General features: G+C 37.1%; 1 protein-coding gene across 2 annotated transcripts in view; it reads right to left on the bottom strand.

The window, feature by feature from the left end:
* Nucleotides 1-2,007: 2,007 nt before the first annotated feature.
* LOC306861398 (pleiotrophin-A-like) overlaps nt 2,008-20,832 on the bottom strand; it is a 45,332-nt gene continuing 26,507 nt past the window's right edge. For both annotated transcript variants that reach the window (XM_079403623.1, XM_079403624.1), the window contains exons 2-5: nt 13,179-13,267; nt 10,826-10,999; nt 9,312-9,470; nt 2,008-3,082 (exon numbers count right to left, since the gene is read on the bottom strand). In XM_079403623.1, the coding sequence (XP_079259749.1) occupies nt 3,027-3,082; nt 9,312-9,470; nt 10,826-10,999; nt 13,179-13,267 (478 nt within the window). In that variant the 3' untranslated portion in view covers nt 2,008-3,026. The remainder of the gene's footprint in view (nt 3,083-9,311; nt 9,471-10,825; nt 11,000-13,178; nt 13,268-20,832) is intronic.

Raw genomic sequence — 20,832 nt, 5'->3', positions numbered from 1 at the left:
TTTATGGACGACAGTTTCGTGAACCTAGGAGAGGAGATAATTCTGACTTTGCTATGACAATCTGGCGCTTCTGAATCAGCGACTGTATGTTTTGTTATTAGTTTAAGTATTTGCTATTGACTGCTCAAATGCGGAGTTTTGCGCGTCGTGTGTGTGTGTGTGTGAGGGAGACACGGTCACACAACTGCTGCTTGTGTACTGCAAACACATACGAGCTTCATCACTCTGTTTCCCTCTCAGGCTTGAACTGATGGTAAAACTAAGGACATTATTAACTGTCTTTACATTTCTTTTGAAAGCTAAAGCGTTACATTTCCGACTCCTGCTAGTGGTGTTCGGCCAATCACAATGCACTGTGCCAGTTGGCCAATCAGAGCAGACTGCGCTTGTCGGAAGGAAGGACTTTATAGTTTGAGAGGCAGGGCATAGAGGACCTACAATAATGTACAGTATTTGAAAAATAATGTGTTTTTTGAACATTAAAGCCTGTCAACATATTCTGTAACACCAAATACACAAAATAATGATCTTTAAAAAAGCATCATATGACCCCTTTAACATTCATGAAACCAAGAAGAAACATTTTTAAAAAACTGGATGTTTTGAGCGGTCAGAGAACATTCAGAAATTACATTTTCATAACCTAATGAAAACGTTAGCAAAATGTTGCTAGAACATAATTTTGTTAGCTGGGGAATCATTAGGATTTGTTAAAAGTCTCTTCTGCTCATCAAGGCTGCATGTTTGATCAAAAATAGGTCGTACATATTTTCTGTTTTTATATATTTTAAAATTGAATTTATTCCTGTGATGCAATACAGTCATGTTTTTTGTTGTTGTTTTAATCCTTTTATTCATCAAGGACGCAATAGCCAAAAATACATTGTATGGGTCAAAATTATAGATTTCTCTTTTATGCCAAAAATCATTAGGATATTAAGTAAAGATTATGTTCCATGAAGATATTTTGGAAATGTCCTACCGTAGATACATCTAAACTTAATTTTTGATTAGTAATATGCATTGCTAAGAACTTAATTTGAACAACTTTAAAGGAGATTTTCTCAATATTTAGATTTTTTTGCTCCCTCAGATTCCAGATTTTCAAATAGTTGTATCTCAGACAAATATTGTCCTATCATAACAAACCATGCACCAATGGAAAGCTTTTCTCCAATTTAAAAAACGGACCCTTATGACTGGTTTTGTGATCCAGGGTCACATATAGTCACACGTGAAACGCATTTCAAATAGAAATAACATTTCACAATTGTACTTTACTTTTAATCAAAAATATTTGTGTGGAGTATGTTTCTGGTCTCAGGCAGTTAGCCGGAGCACAATGGACTTGAACAGAAAGCAAGAGTCTCTCAATGTAACACTACATCTTAAAAAGGTAGCACTCGTGGTGAGAGACTCTGAAAAAACAGCGAAGGGCGACGCAGCAGCCAAAGACGTCCGTCTGACACGCGTGTACATAGACTGAACACAGTGTGTGTGTGTGTGTGTGTGTGTGTGTGTGTGTGTGTGGAGACAGGCGGACGCTGAACCCTCCTGAAGCACAGAGACCTACCAAAAACGCTGATATTTGGAGCTGTGTTTGTGGTGTGTGTACAGATGATGCTGTAAATACTCAGAATGCTTTCTTCTCATCTCTGCCGTGCGTCTTGTGCTTCTGTTCACTGTGAGTCATGGCTTTCATCAGTAGATGTGTGTTGGTTATCAGCTTAACGTTTGTATTATACTATATAGTCTATATGTGTAGCACAGATGACGTGTAAATACAAGTGTTTATTAATGAATATGAATGTTATCGATCTTTATTAGGACAATGAGCATTATTCTGGATTGGTGATCGCTGATGAAACATGAGGTGTATTGATAAGATTTGCTGTATCGTGCGATATACTTTTGGATTAGAGTTCTGGAAAATAAAGGTGTTATGATGAATTACTCGCCAGTTCTGCTCTTTTCTCAGTGAACAAATGACACGAGAAACACGAAACTCTGATGGGAAGGAATAATTAACATCTTTATTTACTGGAAATTATGTTACATTCATGACTTTATTTCATTTAAAAAGCATTAGTTTAACTTTAGATGTGTTTTTATTTCATTCTCCAGCAGGGCTGAATTGAGAATAAAAAAATAATAATTTTAACTTAATTTGAATTATGGCTCCAAACAGGATGCAGAATTCTAATTTTTAATTGATACATTTCTTTATTTCTCAGGATGTATTATCCATAAATATGTTCTATGTATAGGATATTTCAGAAACATCAGATGATATTATGATCGTTTTTAAATTTTATGTATTTAGCAAAATTTCATTTTAGTGGAAGGGCATTTAATTCCCCCATTCAACTTATATAAGAACATTTAAGGATCTTTTCTGTTCATAAATTACAATTCAAATTCTAATTCAACATCTTGTTTGACGAGGACATTTCATTTCAATCTCTACTCATGAATTAAAATCTTGCATTTTATTCATCTCTGATGTTCTCAGAATGATCTGGCAAAGTTATGAATAAGAGTTCTTCAAGTAACATTAATAGAATGTTCATTCGGAATATTCTGGTTATTTTTACATCGTTCTTGGAATGTTTTCTTGTTTCGGAATGTTCAGAACATTCAAAAGTAACTTTCCCATAATGTTTGGAAAATTATCAAATGTAATGATTCCTTTAACAAACATTTTTAAAAAACTGTATGTTTGGAACATTCAGAGAAAATTCAGCAATAGCGTTTTCATAACCTTATGGGAACATTAGCAAAACGTTCTTTGTGTGAACTGAGCAGTCTGATACTGCTGGTGCAACGTTAGAAGATTCAGCAGAACATTTTAGTAATTGCTTTGTTTCTTTTATCATTTATGTATTATTCCATGAGCTGCAAATTAAAGCTACAAACGATCTAAAAATATTCTACTGTAAATAAGATCCGGCATCATCTCTCCGGCTCACATCCGCGTCTCAGCCTGAGGAGCAGAAGAGAGCAGCTTCAGGATGCAGGTTTCTCCTCTAGTCCGTCGGGTTTCGCTCCTTCTTCTTTCCTTCCCGTTTTGGTTTCTGAGAATCTGTGGGGAGACGAACAATACATCAGTCTCTCTCTCTCTCTCACACAAACACACACACACACACACAAACGAATCTCATGAAAACACATCCAGCTTCTATTTCAGCCCTAAATCAGATGACTATAGCGCTTTAAAAAATGAGGTCTATTTTATGTACATTAAGACAAGTTCTCCATTGTGACATTTTAATGGCAGTTAAATTTTTATTTGATATTTTAATGGAAATTAAAGACATTTAACCCTGTATTCTCAGTGCCATTAATTATTTATATGTCTGAATATTTTGCTTTTGAGGTATTTTTTTATAATTCTCATTATGATTTATTAATGCATTACAGTATTTTATTTTTATTTAATATTACAGTATTTAAAAATATATATATAATAATATTACATTAGAATTATTATTTTTAAATGCTATTGTGATCTATAAATATTTTACCATTCCAAGTAATTATTTTTTCCATAAATTTTTGTTTGCATGATAATGAGAATTTGGATTTAAAATTTAAAGTTAATTTAGTATTTTAAAGCAATTTAAAAAATACATTAAATTATTTTTAAATCAGTATAAAATGCTATTGTGATCTACAAATTATCATTATCCATAATTCCATTAAAGTATATGTATATATGTATGTATATATATATATATATTTTTTTTTTTTGCATCAATGAGAATTTACATTTAAAAATAATATTAATAATAAAAAATATTTTAAATTTGTTTAAAATAAAAAAATATATATTTTGTATTTAAATCAGTATAAAATGCTCTGGCTTTATTATTCAACATGACTTTTTTTGATTATTTATATATGATAATTTGGAGGACAACGTGACACTAGAAATCCAGATAATCACGCTGAATGATTCTATTGTTATATGAGGATATTTATAAAGGCTCCTCTGCATAAATCTCATCTCAGATATGAAATGAACCTTGACTTAGTTTAATTAGCATTCTTCTGAATTTAGTGAGAGCGAGAGCTGGTGGACGTCACCTGTTGATCAGAGTTTATCAAGTGTAAAAGTTCCTGTTGTCATCAACACCTGCCGTCTGCAGTCGTGTCTGAACTCGCCAAACATATACTCTTTCACACAAAACAATCAAAATGTGCAGAAAATCTTCATTAAACCGACTGATGATGATTACATGTCCAATAACGCCATCCAAGCGTTCATAGCATTAGCATCTCATTAGCATAAAGATTAAACCCATTCAAATCAAACACAAAAACAACCAGAAGACCATCAGACGAACAACGGCTAATTACAGAAGAAAACCGGAGGAAAGACAAATCACAAATGAGATCTTCAGATCAGTTTCTCAGATGTTTCTCCAGAGACAAACATAGCAGTTTCAGCTCATCTACAGCTTCTGATCAGATTTGACAGGATCATAAAAGACATCAATTTAAGATTAAGCACTGTGTAAATAAATACATTTTGGTCAAAAGATTTTTAAATGTTTTTGGAAGAAATCTGCTCACCAAGGCTGCATTTATTTGATCAAAATTCAATCAGTCGATCAATAAATAAAATAATATTTTATTAAAAATACAGTAAAACTGTGAAATATTATTAGAACTGATTTCTATAAATAAGTGTAATTTATCCTGTGATGGCAACACTTAAATTACATTTTAAAATAGAAATATATTAAAAACCTTGTACATATTCCCCCGGTTTCACAGACGAGGCTTATAAAGCTAGTCCCAGACTAAAACTCATGTTTGAGCTGTCTCAACTAAAAATATCTTGCTCTGACATATCTTAAAATATATCAGTGCCATTGATCTGTCTCAAGATGAACACCTGTAACGTTTTCTTCGAAGGCATTTTTCATAAAAGCTGCTTAAATGTCTCAATTTAACTAAGGCCTAGTCCTGGCTTAAGCTAAGCCCCATCTGTGAAACTGGACCATTATGTTGGGGCCAAAAATATTGATTATTCCAAACACACACACACACAGACACATATATATACATATAATACAAAAGCATGCAATTACTTGCATATATATATACTGTCCATGTTATTTTTCAAAACTTAATTTGTCTCATTTGTGTTAGATTTTCTTTCCCCACAAGAGTTTAAGGAGAAACATCTGAAATAAAGTTTGTAATTCAATTAAATGAAAGCTAATCGAGCATTTCAATGAAGCCTCGTTGAGTTTTGAATGAGCAACGTCTGAGCAATAACATTATACCAGCTGTGATCTGATCACCGTACAGCATGATGGAGAAACGGCTCAGTCATCCACATACACACACACACACACACACATCAGCATCTGCGTCTCATGAGCTGGACGGACCGCAGCGGTTCAGCCTGTTATTTAAGAATTAGCCTTTAATATGAGCCAAATCATGTGACCTGACAGAGACACACAAACAGAAGCTCGGCCAATCAGAGGCTGTGAAAATCCTCATCACTTCACCATGAAAATCAGTGATGTGACGTCCCATCCACTCCGGCCTGCTGTACCACAGGACAGACTAACAGGTGAGATGATGTGTGTGTGTGTGTGTGTGTGTGTGTTTACCTCAGTTCATCCATCTGTGACAGTGACACCCGCTCCCAAACCCCCACAATCCTCTCTGCTGCTGCTCTTATCACCTCAAACAGACCCCAGTGAAAACGCCCCTCTCACCCTGTGTGTGTGTGTGTGTGTGTGTGTGTTTCCAGTCCATCTGTAGGGAATTTCTAGGGAGTTTCTAATCACTTCTATCCTCTGTTTGTTGGCACACTGAAAAGGGCACAAATACACATTACCTGCAGATACAGTATCACACACACACACACACACACACACACACAGTAGGGAATCTCCATAGGCATAATGCTTTTTATACTGTACAAACTGTATTATCTATCGCCCTACACCAACCCTACACCTAAGCCTACCCCTTACAGGAAACTTTGTGCATTTTTACTTTCTCAAAAAAACTCATTCTGTATGATTTATAAGCATTTGTGAGCTCAATTTAGGTCCCCACCGTGACACGAGTCCCCATGAGTCTGTGTGTATTCAGGTTTAAGTCCCCACCAGGATATATAAACCTGTACACACACACACACACACACACCTGCAGTCCCAAAGGAACATTTGATTTGCTCAGATGTTGCTTTGATAGTTTTCAGTTATACAATACCAGTCAAAAGTCTGGAATAAATAAAATTTTGTAATTTTTTGATCTCTTCTGCTCACCAAGGCTGCATTGATTTGCTCAAAAATACAGTAAAAATTGTGAAATATTATTACAATTCAATATAACTGTTTTCTATGTGAATATATTTTAGAATAATTTATTTCTGTGATCTGCAGCTGTATTTTCAGCATCATTACTCCAGTCTTCAGTGTCACATGATCTTCAGAAATCACTCTAATATACTGATTTACTGATCAACAAACATTTCTGATTATTATTAATGTTGAAAACAGTTGTGCTGCTCAATATTTTTGTGTAGTTTGGGGTAAGACTTAAAAATAGATATTAATACTTTTATTAATCAAGGATGCATTAAATTGATCAAAAGTGCCAGTAAAGACATTTATAATGTTACATCTATTTCAAATACTTTCTATTTATCTGTGAAGATTGAAAAATAAAATGTGTCACGGTTTCCACGGTTTGTGGGCAGCACAACTGCTTTTATTAACATTGATAATAATCAGAAATGTTTCTTGAGCAGCATATTAGAATGATTTCTGAAGGATCATGTGACACTGAAGACTGGAGTAATGATGCTGAAAAATTATATTTAATCACAGAAATCAATTACACTGCACTACATATTCACATAGAAAACAGCTATTTCAAATAGTAATAATTTTTCACAATTTTACACTTTTTACTGTATTTTTGATCAAATAAATGCAGCCCGGTGAGCAGAAGAGACTTCTTTCAAAAACCTTAATTCCAAATTGGAGTTGGAATGATGTTCCTCCTGAAAGAGAAATTAAGGCAGACACAAACGGGTCAGTTGTTGACATGCATTAAGAGTACGGAGCTATTTTTTAAGAAATGTTTGAGTTCATATTGAGACGCTTATGTTTCTTTCCTGCGGTCAGTTCTTCATCTCTGGTGCTTGATGATGGATTCGTCTCTTTAAGCTCTTTCAGGGTGGCAGCAGCACTTGAGCTCATGTCCAAATCCTGATAAATGAGACGAGCACACGAGACCCGTCACATCCATTACAGACAAATCCATCTCCCTGCACTTGCTCATCCTCCCTCTCTCGTTCTGATCCAGCAGCCTTATCCAGACATTCACAACAGGTACTACAGCACTTTAACACTGGTTAATATCATTTACAGCAACAATGAGGTTTAGAAAAGCTGCTCTTGACCTGAATGTCATCTTTAACTGGTTCGCTGTCCATTTCATCCAAACACAATCATATCGCGACTTCATTAAACTCTTCTTTATCAGTTAAATATATGCATATGCTGCTGTCTGTTTGTGTGTTTTGTTTTGTGGTGGAAAATCTAATCTGCGAATTTCAGATTGAAAAAGATGCTCTTGGTAGATTAAGACGAATTTCTTTTGATTAGCCTGAATTTTTGCCAACATTTACATTTGCATTTATTCATTTAGCAGATGCTTTCATCCAAAGTGACTTACAAATGATGAATATTAGAGAACGAGGGATTGATTCATCAGCGGGTTAGAAATGCTGCAGTAACATACAAGAGCAGCCATGAATCTCAGCATATTCACTTCATAATAATATGAAGCACAGACAACAACAACACAGTCCAGCCGTCTGTGGCAAAACCGTCACATTTATTAAACTTTAACAGAGTCTTTAGAAACTTCTTGAGCCAGAGAGAAAGACCTGATTTGATCAATATTTCAGAGTAACCTTACGATCTCTGTCCTGCGGTTCAAAATGCAGACCTGTATAAGATTAATATGAAAACATGGAGTCTGGAGTATACGATAATGTCAAACATTAGCATAATGCTTGGGATTATAAATAAATATGGATCATTTGGATTTTTAATTCTTTTTATGGAAAGAAGTTATTTTTTCATGCACTGGTCCATTTTTGGGCTACTTTGCTTTTATGACACGTCTTATATCAGACTAGCAGAAAAAAAATCCAAAATACACCTTTAAGTGTTTATTTTATTCAGATTTACCTATTTTAGCCTGTAGATGTCAATTCTAATGCATATCTTTAAAAGTTATTTCCGTGTGGGTGGTTTATCTCCATTTCAGCAGTACTTAACAGTTTAATTCCTATCTATTTTCTGATGGTTTTTACTGAGGGGTTTGTTCATATATCATTCGCCTGATTTTATGCAACATTTTATTCCTATAAACATGCTGAAAATCCATTTCCTGGTTTGTTGACAATATTTTTTGATTTATGGAGTGATAAAAAGAGAAATCCCCTCTATAAAAACCTTTTAATATGTCAAAAAGTCTGGTTCATCTAATGTTGGATTTTGGTTATGGAAATGTACGCAAATTAATTAAATTATGTCTTTAATGTATATTTAAACCTAATATTGCAGAGAAATTGTAACTGAATCAATTGTCTTAATATAGTGTGATTAATCAGCTACAGAAGCATGGTAATACATTTTTTTACCCTATTCACCTGTGGTGTTTTGTCTTAATGTAAAAACTTGTAAAATCTGTCAATTTCAATTATAATCCATATCTTTAAAGGCTATGAGAGTTTTCTCCATTTCAGCAGCACTTAATCAGACTTCCCAGTTTTATTCCAATCTATATTCTGAAGAGATTTACTGAGGGGTTTATATATCATTTGCTTGGTTTATATTACAGTACATTTTATTCCTAATCACGGTGAAAACATGGTGAAATATGTATATTTTTCTGGCTGTAGCCAGTATTTTCTGATTGATGCAGTGATAAAAAAAAAAGAAATCTAAAATCACTTAACAAAATGAAACAAAAAGTTTGCATGTATGCAAATTAGTGCATATTTAATTAGATAATGCTCTGTTTGCATATTTCAGCATAGCAATGCAGGAAACTTTATACTGTCATAATGTAATGTGCTTAATCAACTAGGGAAGCATGGTAATTATAATTTTTACCCTATTCACTTGTGGTGTCTTGCCTTAATGCAAAAAATGTTTTTTAGCACTCCAATCAAATCAGTTGATACTGCTTTTGTATTTATTCAAGTTTAGCACGTTGCATGCTCAAAATCTTTTTGTGTCTTTATGTGTGTGTTCTTGTACCTTGTATCTTGGTCTTGGGTTTGCCGCAGGGTTTGGTGGCGCTGACGGTGTTCGGGCAGTTAGCATCCATCAGCGCTCGCTTTAGCATACCAGTGCGCGTCTTCATTCCTGTGGTCGAGTCACACTCTCCCCACGCTTGAAAATCATACTTACAATCACCTGCAAAAGACAAAAACCCACAGCTTGATTTTGACAAGTTCAAATGCAACAAAACGGTGTAAAAAATACATTGCAAATGCAAATGCAAAACAAACATACATGCGTAAACAGGTTTAAAGTCAACATGAAATCCAAATGTACTGTCTCAATACATCTTCCTGGTGTTATTGTGAAGGATTCATCAGTGCATGCTATTCTGAAAAACAAATGTTTGTTTTCATAATCTTGAACAAGTTTTCAGCTGCCGTCTCCAATCCCTTTTCAACCATCTGTCACACAGAGAAACTTTTCACCATGCAATAACTCCCAAAGTTAAAAAAGCTCATTTTTTTCTTGTTGAATATCCTGTTTCACTTGGAAATACATCAGATTATGGAAGTAAAATGGGTTGAGGGCTACACAAGGGAAAAGAAAACACAACCCAGACTACATTAAATACAGGTTCACTTACAGTGAGGTTTGTGCCGGGCACAGTTTGTTTGTTTTGCAAGGTGAATTATTGGCTGCCGTGAGCATGAGACCATCGAAATGCAATTTTACATGATAAACAATTTAGGTTCTGTGTTGGGTTGGCACTTGACGGCTAATGTAAAATCGGGATCCTGAAGCAAAACCAATTGCGAAGCCCTGATCTATGCACTCGTTCCTGTATCTCTTGTCTCATTTCATCTTTCATTCTTTCTGTCCATGCGTTGGAGCGATTTCTCTCGGTCTCTGCCGGAATGGATGGGGGTTAAACTGCTTCAATCAAGCACAAAATTGTCTCTAATGACATATTTAAAGGCATAGAGAATGTAATTACATGCAGCAGCCCTCCGGCTGAACGGCCGCTGTCCTGAACCGAGGTCCTCAAAAATGAGGCCGGTGTGAAATAGAGCCCTTATAACTCAAGAGGAAAAATTCTGCACCAGACATCAGCGTTTCGATGATAAACTGCACTGACATGGCTGCTGAACTACACAGAAATACACAGAGGATTCATCACTCAACGTTTAGTGTGATCATGTTTTATTAAGTCTGTGATTTCTGATGTTCTTTCAGAGCGAGACGGTCTTGCACATTCCCAGAGAGAGACTTCTTAGAGAAAACACCCTACAGTTTCAGTGTTTGTTGATAGTTTATGTGCATACCTACAAATCCCGAGGGAAGGTGGCATATGCGCTCTCTCTCACACACACACACACACACACGGTGGTATATTCTGCCAGCTTGTTTATGGCTCTCACTACAGTCGTGTCATTTCTGAGGACAGAATTCTGTGAGAATCTCCATCCTGTTACTCCACAGCGCTGGCTTATTTACCCTGAGCCCTGTGTGTGTGTGTGTGTGTAACCTGCGTTTGTGTGGCTTCTCACCTCCAAACTGCTTTTTCCAGTTGCAGGGGATTTTGCAGCGCTGGGTTTTGATGGTCTGTTTACAGTCGGTGCCGGTGCGTGTGCCCTCTCTGGTGCCCAGGCCGCAGTCACCCTCGTTAGCCACACACACACTCCACTGCCACTCGCCACAGTCCGATTTACGCTCTTTCTTACCTGTCAGAGTGAGAGCACACACACTTTCATGTTGCACCTTACAATTGTGTGTATGAGAGCCAGAGAGAGTGTGTGGGTTGATATAGTGCAGCGTGAGGTGATACAGAGCAGTGTGTGTGTGTGGATATATAGAGCACTGTGGGATAATATAGAGGAGCGTGGGGAAATATAGAGTGCTGAAAGGTAATTCAGTGCAGTGTGGGTGATATAGACCAGCATGGGTAATATAGAGCAGCATTGTAATATAGAATGGCGTGGGCAACAGAGCAGCATGGGATAATATAGAGCAGCATGGTGGTATAAAGAGTGACGTTGGTGATACAGAGCAGTATGGGGTAATATTTAACAGCATGGGTGATATAGAGCAGTATGGGGTAATATAGAGCTGCATGAGTGAAATAGAGCCATATGGGGTAATATTGAGAGGCATGTGTGATACAGACCAGTATGGAGTAATATAGAGCGGTATGAGTGAAATAGAAGTGAAGTGAAGTGACATACTGCCAAGTATGGTGACCCATACTCGGAATTCGTGCTCTGCATTTAACCCATCCAAAGTGCACACACACAGCAGTGAACACACACACACACCGTCAACACACACCCGGAGCAGTGGGCAGCCATTTATGCTGCGGCGCCCGGGGAGCAGTTGGGGGTTCGGTGCCTTGCTCAAGGGCACCTCAGTCGTGGTATTGAGGGTGGAGAGAGCGCTGGACATTCACTCCCCCCACCTACAATCCCTGCCGGCCCGAGACTTGAACCCGCAACCTTTGGATTACGAGTCCGACTCTCTAACCATTAGGCCACGACTTCCCCCAAATACAATACAGAGCAGTATTGAGTAATTTAGAGCACCATGGGGTAATATAGAGAAGCATGAGTGATATAGAGCAGTACTGAGTAATTTAGAGCACCATGGGTGACATAGAGCGGCATGGGTGATATAGAGCAGTATGGGGTAATATTGAGAGGCATGGGTGATACAGACCAGTATGGGGTAATATAGAGCAGTATGGGTTAATTTAGAGCTGCATGGGTGAAATACAGCATTATGGGGTAATATTGAGAGGCATGCGTGATACAGAGCAATATGGAGCGGCATGGGTGATATAGAGCAGTATGGGGTAATATAGAGCAGTATGGGTGATATAGAATAGTATGGGGTGATATAGAGCTGAATGGGTGAAATACAGCAGTATGGGGTAATATTGAGAGGCATGCGTGATACAGAGCAATATAGAGCTGCACGGGTGAAATAGAGCAGTATAGGGTAATATTGAGAGGCATGCGTGATACAGACAGGTATGGGGTAATATAGAGCAGCATGGGTGATATAGAATAGTATGGGGTAATATAGAGCAGCATGGGTGATATATAGCAGTATGGGATAATACATTACAGAGCGGCATGGGTGATGTAGAGCAGTACTGGGTAATATAGAGCGGCGTGGGTGATGTAGAGCAGTGTGGGGTAATAAAGAGCGGCAAGGTTAATAAAGAGCAGACTGGGATAATATTTACATTTACATTTATTCATTTAGCAGACGCTTTTATCCAAAGCGACTTACAATTGAGGAATACAAAAAACGATTCATCATAAAGAGGCAAATAAACACAGGAAGTGCTTGCAATTCAAAGTTTCAGGCATTGTTCAGGTTAGTAAAGGCTAGACAGGGAGAGATTAAGGAAAGAGGAAGCAAAGCGGCGTGGTGATATAAATCAGTACAGGGTAATATAGAACGGTGTGGGTGGTATAGAGCAGTATGGGGCCACCCAGAGCAATATGTGGCAATAAAGAGCAGTAAGAATAGAAAAGATAGAGCAGTGTGGGAAATTATAGATTATGGAGGTAATATAGAGCCCAAGGGGGTAATATACTGTAGAGGAGCAAGGGGAAATGTAGATCAATCTGGGGTGATACAGAGAAATTCAGGGAAATATAGAGGCATGTGTGGTGATATTGTATGTATATAGTATGGGATAATATAGTGCATTGCGAGGTAATATAGAGCAATGTGGGCTGATAGGGTAATATATAGTAGCATATGGGGTAATATAGAGCAGCACAGGGTAATGCAGACAAGTATGGGGTTATATATACAGCAGTGTAGGGTAAAATATAGCAATATGTGGCAATACAGAGCAGTAAGAGTGATACAGAAAAGAAAATGTTCTGTTACCTTGTTTCTCTGTTTTTCCACCATCTACCAGCGTCACTGTGACAGTCAGGAGGGCCAGTAAAGCCACACACACCCACTGCTGCTGCATGCTGGGAAAAAAATAAATGCATATTAAGTGTATGGCTCATAATACATCAAAACAAACAGCGTGCAAATATCAACCTGTAAAATGCTTCATCAACATACATGCATCTTTCTCTCTCTTTCTTTCAGTCATTCTCTCTCTGTCCCTCAGGAGGAAAAGTAAAGGTGGATTGAATAATTAGAAAGCAATTTTATCCCAAACGCTCGGCTGCACTTCAGTTACAGTAGCAGTGCAGCCCAACAGCGACATCACCTCCATTTCAATTACTTATGAGCCTCCCTCTCTCTCTCTCTCTCTCTCTCTCTCTCTCCTTTTCTCTTCCTATTTCTGGTTGGCTGATTTCCTGCTGTGCCCATAAGCATTGGCTTGCTGGACTTTTTTCCTAGTTCTGCATCATGTTAAAGACGCTCAGCCATTTTCTCTCTTCGGGTGAATCTCACGAAATCTGTAAATTACATGTCCAGATCAAATTTAAATAAAATGAAGCCTATATTTAGAAAGATGTATTATTTTCAGGAAAGTTAAGCACATTTGCTCCAATTTTCTATAATCCAACATCATTGCTGTGATGTGGAACATACTTGTACATTATGCTAGTATCGGTTGCACTGCTTTTGTTCATGCAGATTTTAATTAAAACATTGTTGTATTACAGTAATGAGAATGTAATAAGTGTCACCACTGAGAATTATGAGAATTATAAAAGACTCCAGATACAAAAGTAAAACACCCAGATGCATTACAGTAACAAGCATTTTGGGGCAAAATGTGCTGAACTGTCATGAAAATAAGGTCAAAATTTAAAAAAAAAAAAGAAAAGAGACCTGGTGATGTTTCTGAGAGATTCGTCCCATCATTTCTGTCTCTATCTATCAGTGCTAATCACGCTGGACGTCTCTCTGCTGGGCCGGAGTGAGCAGCAGGCGCTCGCGCACACCTGAGCTGTTCCACTCGAGTCTGTGAAATCGTCAGCGCCACATAATAACCGTGATTTCAGTCAGATGGGCAAAAACCTGCCATATAAAACGGTTTGGATCGTTAAAACATAATCTGCCCTCCAAACCCTGATTAGCAGCACTGCAAGTGAATGTGTGATACGGGATGAGAGAGAGGATTAGCCTGGAGTGATGTGACAGGAGCACTGAGATTTGAGGACTAGACACCAATTCAATACCCCAATATCAATCGAACCGATTTAGCAAACAAGACGCAGAACTGTAAATTGCATGTTAACTTAAAATAGAATTAACATGGAATGAATTTAACAAAACAGCTTTTATTAATAATACATTTCTATAATATTTTATGGCATGGTTTACCCGTAAGCATGTTGTCACATACATATGTGCAAATCAATGCTTGAAATTTTCTGCTACGAAAATCAGATATTTATAATGCCTGATATTATAGTTATATAACATAAAATAAATGTAAGATAAATGTTAAAAAAAAAAAAAAAAATATATATATATATATATATATATATATATATATATATATATATATATATATATATATATATATATATATATATATATATATATTTTTTTTTTTTTTTTTTTTTTTTTTTTATATTATATTATAGTTATGTGATTTCTAAGGTGTTCTATGTATAATTCATTAATAATTCGTAATTAAAATACTTAAAAGCATAATAATAATACTAATATTATTATTAATAGTAATAATAATATATTTATTAAATTAGAAATTAAATTATATTTAATAAAATATTTTATTATTAAATTAACTTTCATTTTACAGAACACTTCCATTTCATATTAAATGAAGCAAGAAAATGGACAAACTGATAAAATATACAGCTTGAAACTACTGTAAGTCTCTTTGGATAAAAGCATCTGCAAAAATCATAAATGTAAAGCACAGGTCCCATAATAAGCAATCTGTTTCTGGCCATTTTTATTGTTGTGATGGACTAATGACATTCCTCTTTTGCGTGACTCTTTAATTCCTTCAGTAAATTCCTCTTCCAGTCGTTCTGAATTAATTTCAGCTCATGTATTGACTCAATCTGAATTTTTCCCAATCCTACTAGACAGATATCATGAATATCCACACATTTAACCTCCACAGACCCTAAAGGAAGTCCACTAGTGTCACAAGACAAATGACTTTCTTACAAACCCCTACAGAATGAAGACCTGAGGGGGGTCAGCCGTGTGTGTGTGTGTGTGTGTGTGTGTGTGCACTGAGGTAAAGCTGTTATCCCGCTCTAACACTCCATTAGCTCATTGATCAGTGTAAAAGCAGGGGAGAGAGAGTGACAACGTGATCCATCAGAGTGAAACACACACACACACACACACACAGAAGAAAGCTGTACTAGTCATTCGCAATTGACAGATTTCTGTAAGCCCGGTGCATTGACTCTTAAAGGGACGGTGCACCCAGACAGCCAAATACTGTTATCATCTATTCACCTTCATGTCACGTGAAGCCTGTGTCATTTTCTTCTGTGGAACATTATTTTTTTTCATAGAATGAAAGTGGAAGGTCAGCCAAAAAGCGCCATCAAAATTTGAGCCTGTTCCTCACATAAAGCTGTCATATACAGTGTAAATCTCACAGATGCTCTTCTGAAACCTCTCTGTAGGAAGGCATGTTTTCATATGCGCTGTGATTGACAGGGTTTTATCCGCCTCAGTCTGGCTTTGAGAGGAAAAGCTTCATGCTTGATCCAGCTACTCTGACTCAGACCCAAACCCAGATTTGTTGAGTTCTGGGGGTTTGTTTTTAGTGATCAGGGGGCGGAGCTTATCAGAACCTGATAGAATGCAGAAAACAAGAAGATGAACTAAAGAAACAGGTTAAAAGATGAACCTATGAAATGCGATCTATAGAGGAATAAAACTGAGAAAACAGTCAACATTCACAATATTGCTATAATAAACCTGCTTCCACCATTATTTAATTTGGACACACCTCCAGTGTTCTTTGAACGTTCTGGAAAGGTTCTCTCAAAGTTATGAGCAAACATTAATACAATGTTCATTCAAAGTTATCTGGTCTTTCAAAATGTTAGCGAAAAAACATTATTTATACATCGTTCAGTGATTGTTTATTCAGAAACGTTTTAGTTGGACATTCATCTAACGTTTTTTTAAACGTTACTACATTCATTATGAGAATATTCAAAGGTAATGTTCTCATAATTTTTGGAAAATCATCAAATGGAACGTTCCCTTAATGTTCATGATTGGGAAAAAAAAACTTGGTAAAACCTTAAAAAAAACAGAACAATCAGAAATAACGTTTTTTATCATTTAATGGGAACGTTAGCAAAACGTTCTTAGAACATTTTTGTTTTCTGGGAGTGAGCTCAAAGAAAAAAAATGCAGTTTCCCGCTGGTAATTATGACATAGCGGTGTTCATATGCACTCATCTCATAAAGAATTCATTGCGACATGACTTGAAGGCGGCGTATGCTAGAACAGGGAGGAAATGTGAATCGTTAACAGCTTCTCTACACTGAAAGAGTTCTTTCTGCTGTTAACACACCAAACTGTCAACAGGTCAGCTTTTGGAGAACAAGAAAACTGACAGCACTTATCACAACATTGTGTGCGTGTGAATTTCTGTTGGCATTCAGCCGCTTTATTTAGTGACATTTATAGTATAAGAATCAGAGACGTGCTGCGAGCAGCTCTGAGATGTATTGTTTATGGGCCAAAATTCAGTTTGTTGTGAATCTACAAAACAATTAGAAATATTCAACAAACCACCGCTGACTGACAGACAGTGAAAGAGACAGGAAAGCTGCGTTGCCTGAAATTGTGTGTCTGATCACTTAGTAAACACAGTGCTGGGTAGTAACTGATTACATGTAATCTAGATAATGTAATCCAAAAAAAAAAAAATAAGTACTTGCAATTAGATTAAATTACATTTTAAAATACAGTATATTTTTTATCAGTATGGTACGCGATTATACGATTTAAATCAATGTGATAAACAAGTTAGGTCAAAAGTAATCTAAAAGTAATCAAGTATGATTATCTGTAAAGTAATGGATTACGTTACTAACTACAATTATTTGGAATCAGTAATGGTTAAGTAATCTTCCAGCACTGGTAACACACATGATTTGAGGAATCACTGATGTCTGCAGCTCAAACACTGCAGGACAAAACACACACACTCACAACTTTAACACTTGACAGTGTCTTCAAATCCCTGACCTGTATGCAGCGAGCAGTCAGTACTAATAAATCCAGACGATATTCCCCTGTAGCGTTAATTCTGCAGGTCAGAGCATCAGCGAGGCATCTGATCTCAGTAAACACAAGCCACAAGACACAAATCAAACAATCAGATTCACGAGAGAGAAACCCTGTGCAGAGCAGCCCTAAGCCTGCAGACTTACACACACTCAGACGGATGGATAAAGCTGCCGGGTCTCCGATAAACCTGCCAGGCACCTGTAATCCCAAATCACTTTCACACACAGTTATACACACACACACACACACACACCGCTCATAGCCGGCAAAACCCTCTCAAATGGAAAATAGATGGGATGTGTGTTGCAAATCGACTTTTTGACATTCGTGTCTTCCCATGAATTTCACTCCAGAGAAAAGTTCAGCCCGAGGGACGGAGTATTAGCTCTCACACACACACACACACACACACACACACATCTTTCAGGATATGTCAGGAAGCACAACAACACCAAAGATGAGCCACCTCACCTCACACGACCCCAAAACACACGGGATGTGTTCCAACAGCACACTAATATACTACACTTACACTTAATGCAGTATATACTACTGGTCAAACGTTTTGGGTGTTTTTGAAAGAAGTCTCTTCCACTCAGAAAGGCTTGCATTTATTTGATAAAAAATACAGTAAAAACTGTAAAATTATGAAATATTTTTACAATTTCAATTAGCTGTTTTCTATGTGAATATATAGTAAAATGTAATTTATTCCTGTGATCCTAGCTGACTTTTCAGCATCATTACTCCAGTGTTCAAGTCAAGTCAATATTATTTGTATAGCGCTTTTAACAATGCTCTTTACATATCTATAGTTCTATATTGTGATTTCCTATCCTGTTTGAGCACTGGTTATCCAGATTTGGTGATCCTGAAAAGTTCCTATCCGGATCAGATTGATCCAATCCAATGTTGCTTTGAAAAACTGGCTCAAAAGTAAGATGGATTACGTGATCACGGATCGCAAAAAAAAAGGATTACTAAATCCGGATCAATTTTATCCGGATTAAACCTTTTGAAAAACCGGGCCCTGGGCTAATCATTCTAATATGCTGATTTGCTGCTCAAGGTTTATTTCTGATTATTATCAATGCTGAAAACATTGTGGTGTTGCGTCATATTTTTCAGGATTCTTTGATGAATAGAAAGTTCAAAAGAGCAGCATTTATTTAAAATAGAATCTCTCTTTAAATTTCTCTTTTTTTTTAAATATTACTGACCACAAAAATTTTGAATGGTAGCATATCATGGTTTCCACAAAAATATTGGGCAACACACAACTGTTTTCAACATTAATAATAATCAGAAATGTTTCTTGAGCAGTAAATCAGCATATCAGAATTATTTCTGAAGGATCATGTGACACTGAAGACTGGAGTAATGATGCTGAAAATGCAACTTTGATCACAGAAATAAATTACATTTTAATATATATTGACATAGAAAACAGCTATTTTGAATTGTAATATTATTTCCCATTATCACAGTTTTTTCTTAATTTTTTGATAAAAAAAAATGCAGCCTTGGTGAGAATAAGAGACTTAAAACCTTTTTTTTTTTAAACTTAGCGGGGGAAAAAAATTATTTGATCCCCTGCTGATTTTGTACGTTTACTCACTGACAAAGAAATGATCAGCCTATAATTTTAATGGTAGGTTTATCTGAACAGTGAGAGACAGAATAACAACAGAAAAAGGCATTTCAAAAAAGTTATAAATTGATTTGCATTTCAATGAGTGAAATAAGTATTTGATCCCCTTTCAATCAGCAAGATTTCTGTCTCCCAGGTGTCTTTTATACAGGTAAGGATCTGATTAGGAGCCCTCTCTTTAAGGGAGTAATCTCAGCTTGTTACCTGTATAAAAGACACCTGTCCACAGAAGCTATCAATCAATCAGATTCCAAACTCTCCACCATGGCCGAGACCAAAGAGTTGTCCAAGGATGTCAGGGACAAGACTGTAGACCTACACAAGGCTGGAATGGGCTACAAGACCATCGCCAAGCAGCTTGGTGAGAAGGTGACAGCGATTATTCGCAAATGGAAGAAACACAAAATAACTGTCAATCTCCCTCGGACTGGGGCTCCATGCAAGATCTCACCTCGTGGAGTTTCAGTGATCATGAGAACGTGAGGAATCAGCCCAGAACTACACGGGAGGATCTTGTCAATGATCTCAAGGCAGCTGGGACCATAGTCACCAAGAAAACAATTGGCAACACACTACACCGTGAAGGACTGAAATCCTGCAGCGCCCGCAAGGTCCCCCTGCTCAAGAAAGCACATGTACAGACCCGTCTGAAGTTTTCCAATGATTCAGAGGAGAACTGGGTGAAAGTGTTGTGGTCAGATGAGACCAAAATCCAGCTCTTTGGCATCAACTCAACTTGCCGTGTTTGGAGGAGGAATGCTGCCTATGACCCCAAGAACACCATCCCCACTGTCAAACATGGAGGTGGAAACATTATGATTTGGGGGTGTTTTTCTGCGAAGGGGACAGGACAACTGCACCTCATCAAAGGGACGATGGACGGGGGCCATGTATCGTCAGGGCCAGGGCATCGAACCCAACCAGGGCATTGAAAATGGGTCGTGGATGGATATTCCAGCATGAAATTACCCAAAACACATGGCCAAGGCAACAAAGGAGTGGCTCAAGAAGAAGCACTCCTGGAGTGGCCTAGCCAGTCTCCAGACCTTCATCCCATAGAAAATCTGTGAAGGGAGCTGAAGGTTCGAGTTGCCAAACGTCAGCCTCGAAACCTTAATGACTTGGAGAGGATCTGCAAAGAGGAGTGGAACAAAATGACACCTGAGATGTGTGCAAACCTGGTGGCAAACTACAGGATACGTCTGACCTCTGTGATTGCAAACAGGGGTTTGCCACCAAGTGCAAAGCCATGTTTTGCAAAGGGGTCAAATACTTATGACTCATTAATGCAAATCAATTTATAACTTTTTTTAAATGCGTCTTTCTGGATTTTTTTTTTTGTTGTTATTCTGTCTCTCACTGTTCAAATAAACCTACCATTAAAATTATAGACTGATCATTGCTTTATCAGTGGGCAAATGTACAAAATCAGCAGGGGATCAAATATTTTTTTCCCCACTGTAATTACTCCAAACTTTTGTTCAGTAGTATGAAGTAACAACAGTGTATTGTTGCATAATGGAAACTGCTTCATTTACTATATTTAAACCAACAGGAAGTATGCAGGGCAGTACTTTTGTTTTTCACATTGACACCAACACGACGACAACTATTTAAATTACAGCCTTTAGCAGTGCTGTCTTTACCGTCTCCGTATCCCACACCATGATTCTCAG

This window comes from Barbus barbus (assembly GCF_936440315.1).
Source record: "Barbus barbus genome assembly, chromosome: 42".
NCBI classification, from domain to species: Eukaryota; Metazoa; Chordata; class Actinopteri; order Cypriniformes; family Cyprinidae; genus Barbus; species Barbus barbus.
This window is presented reverse-complemented; position numbering and strand designations above follow the sequence as displayed.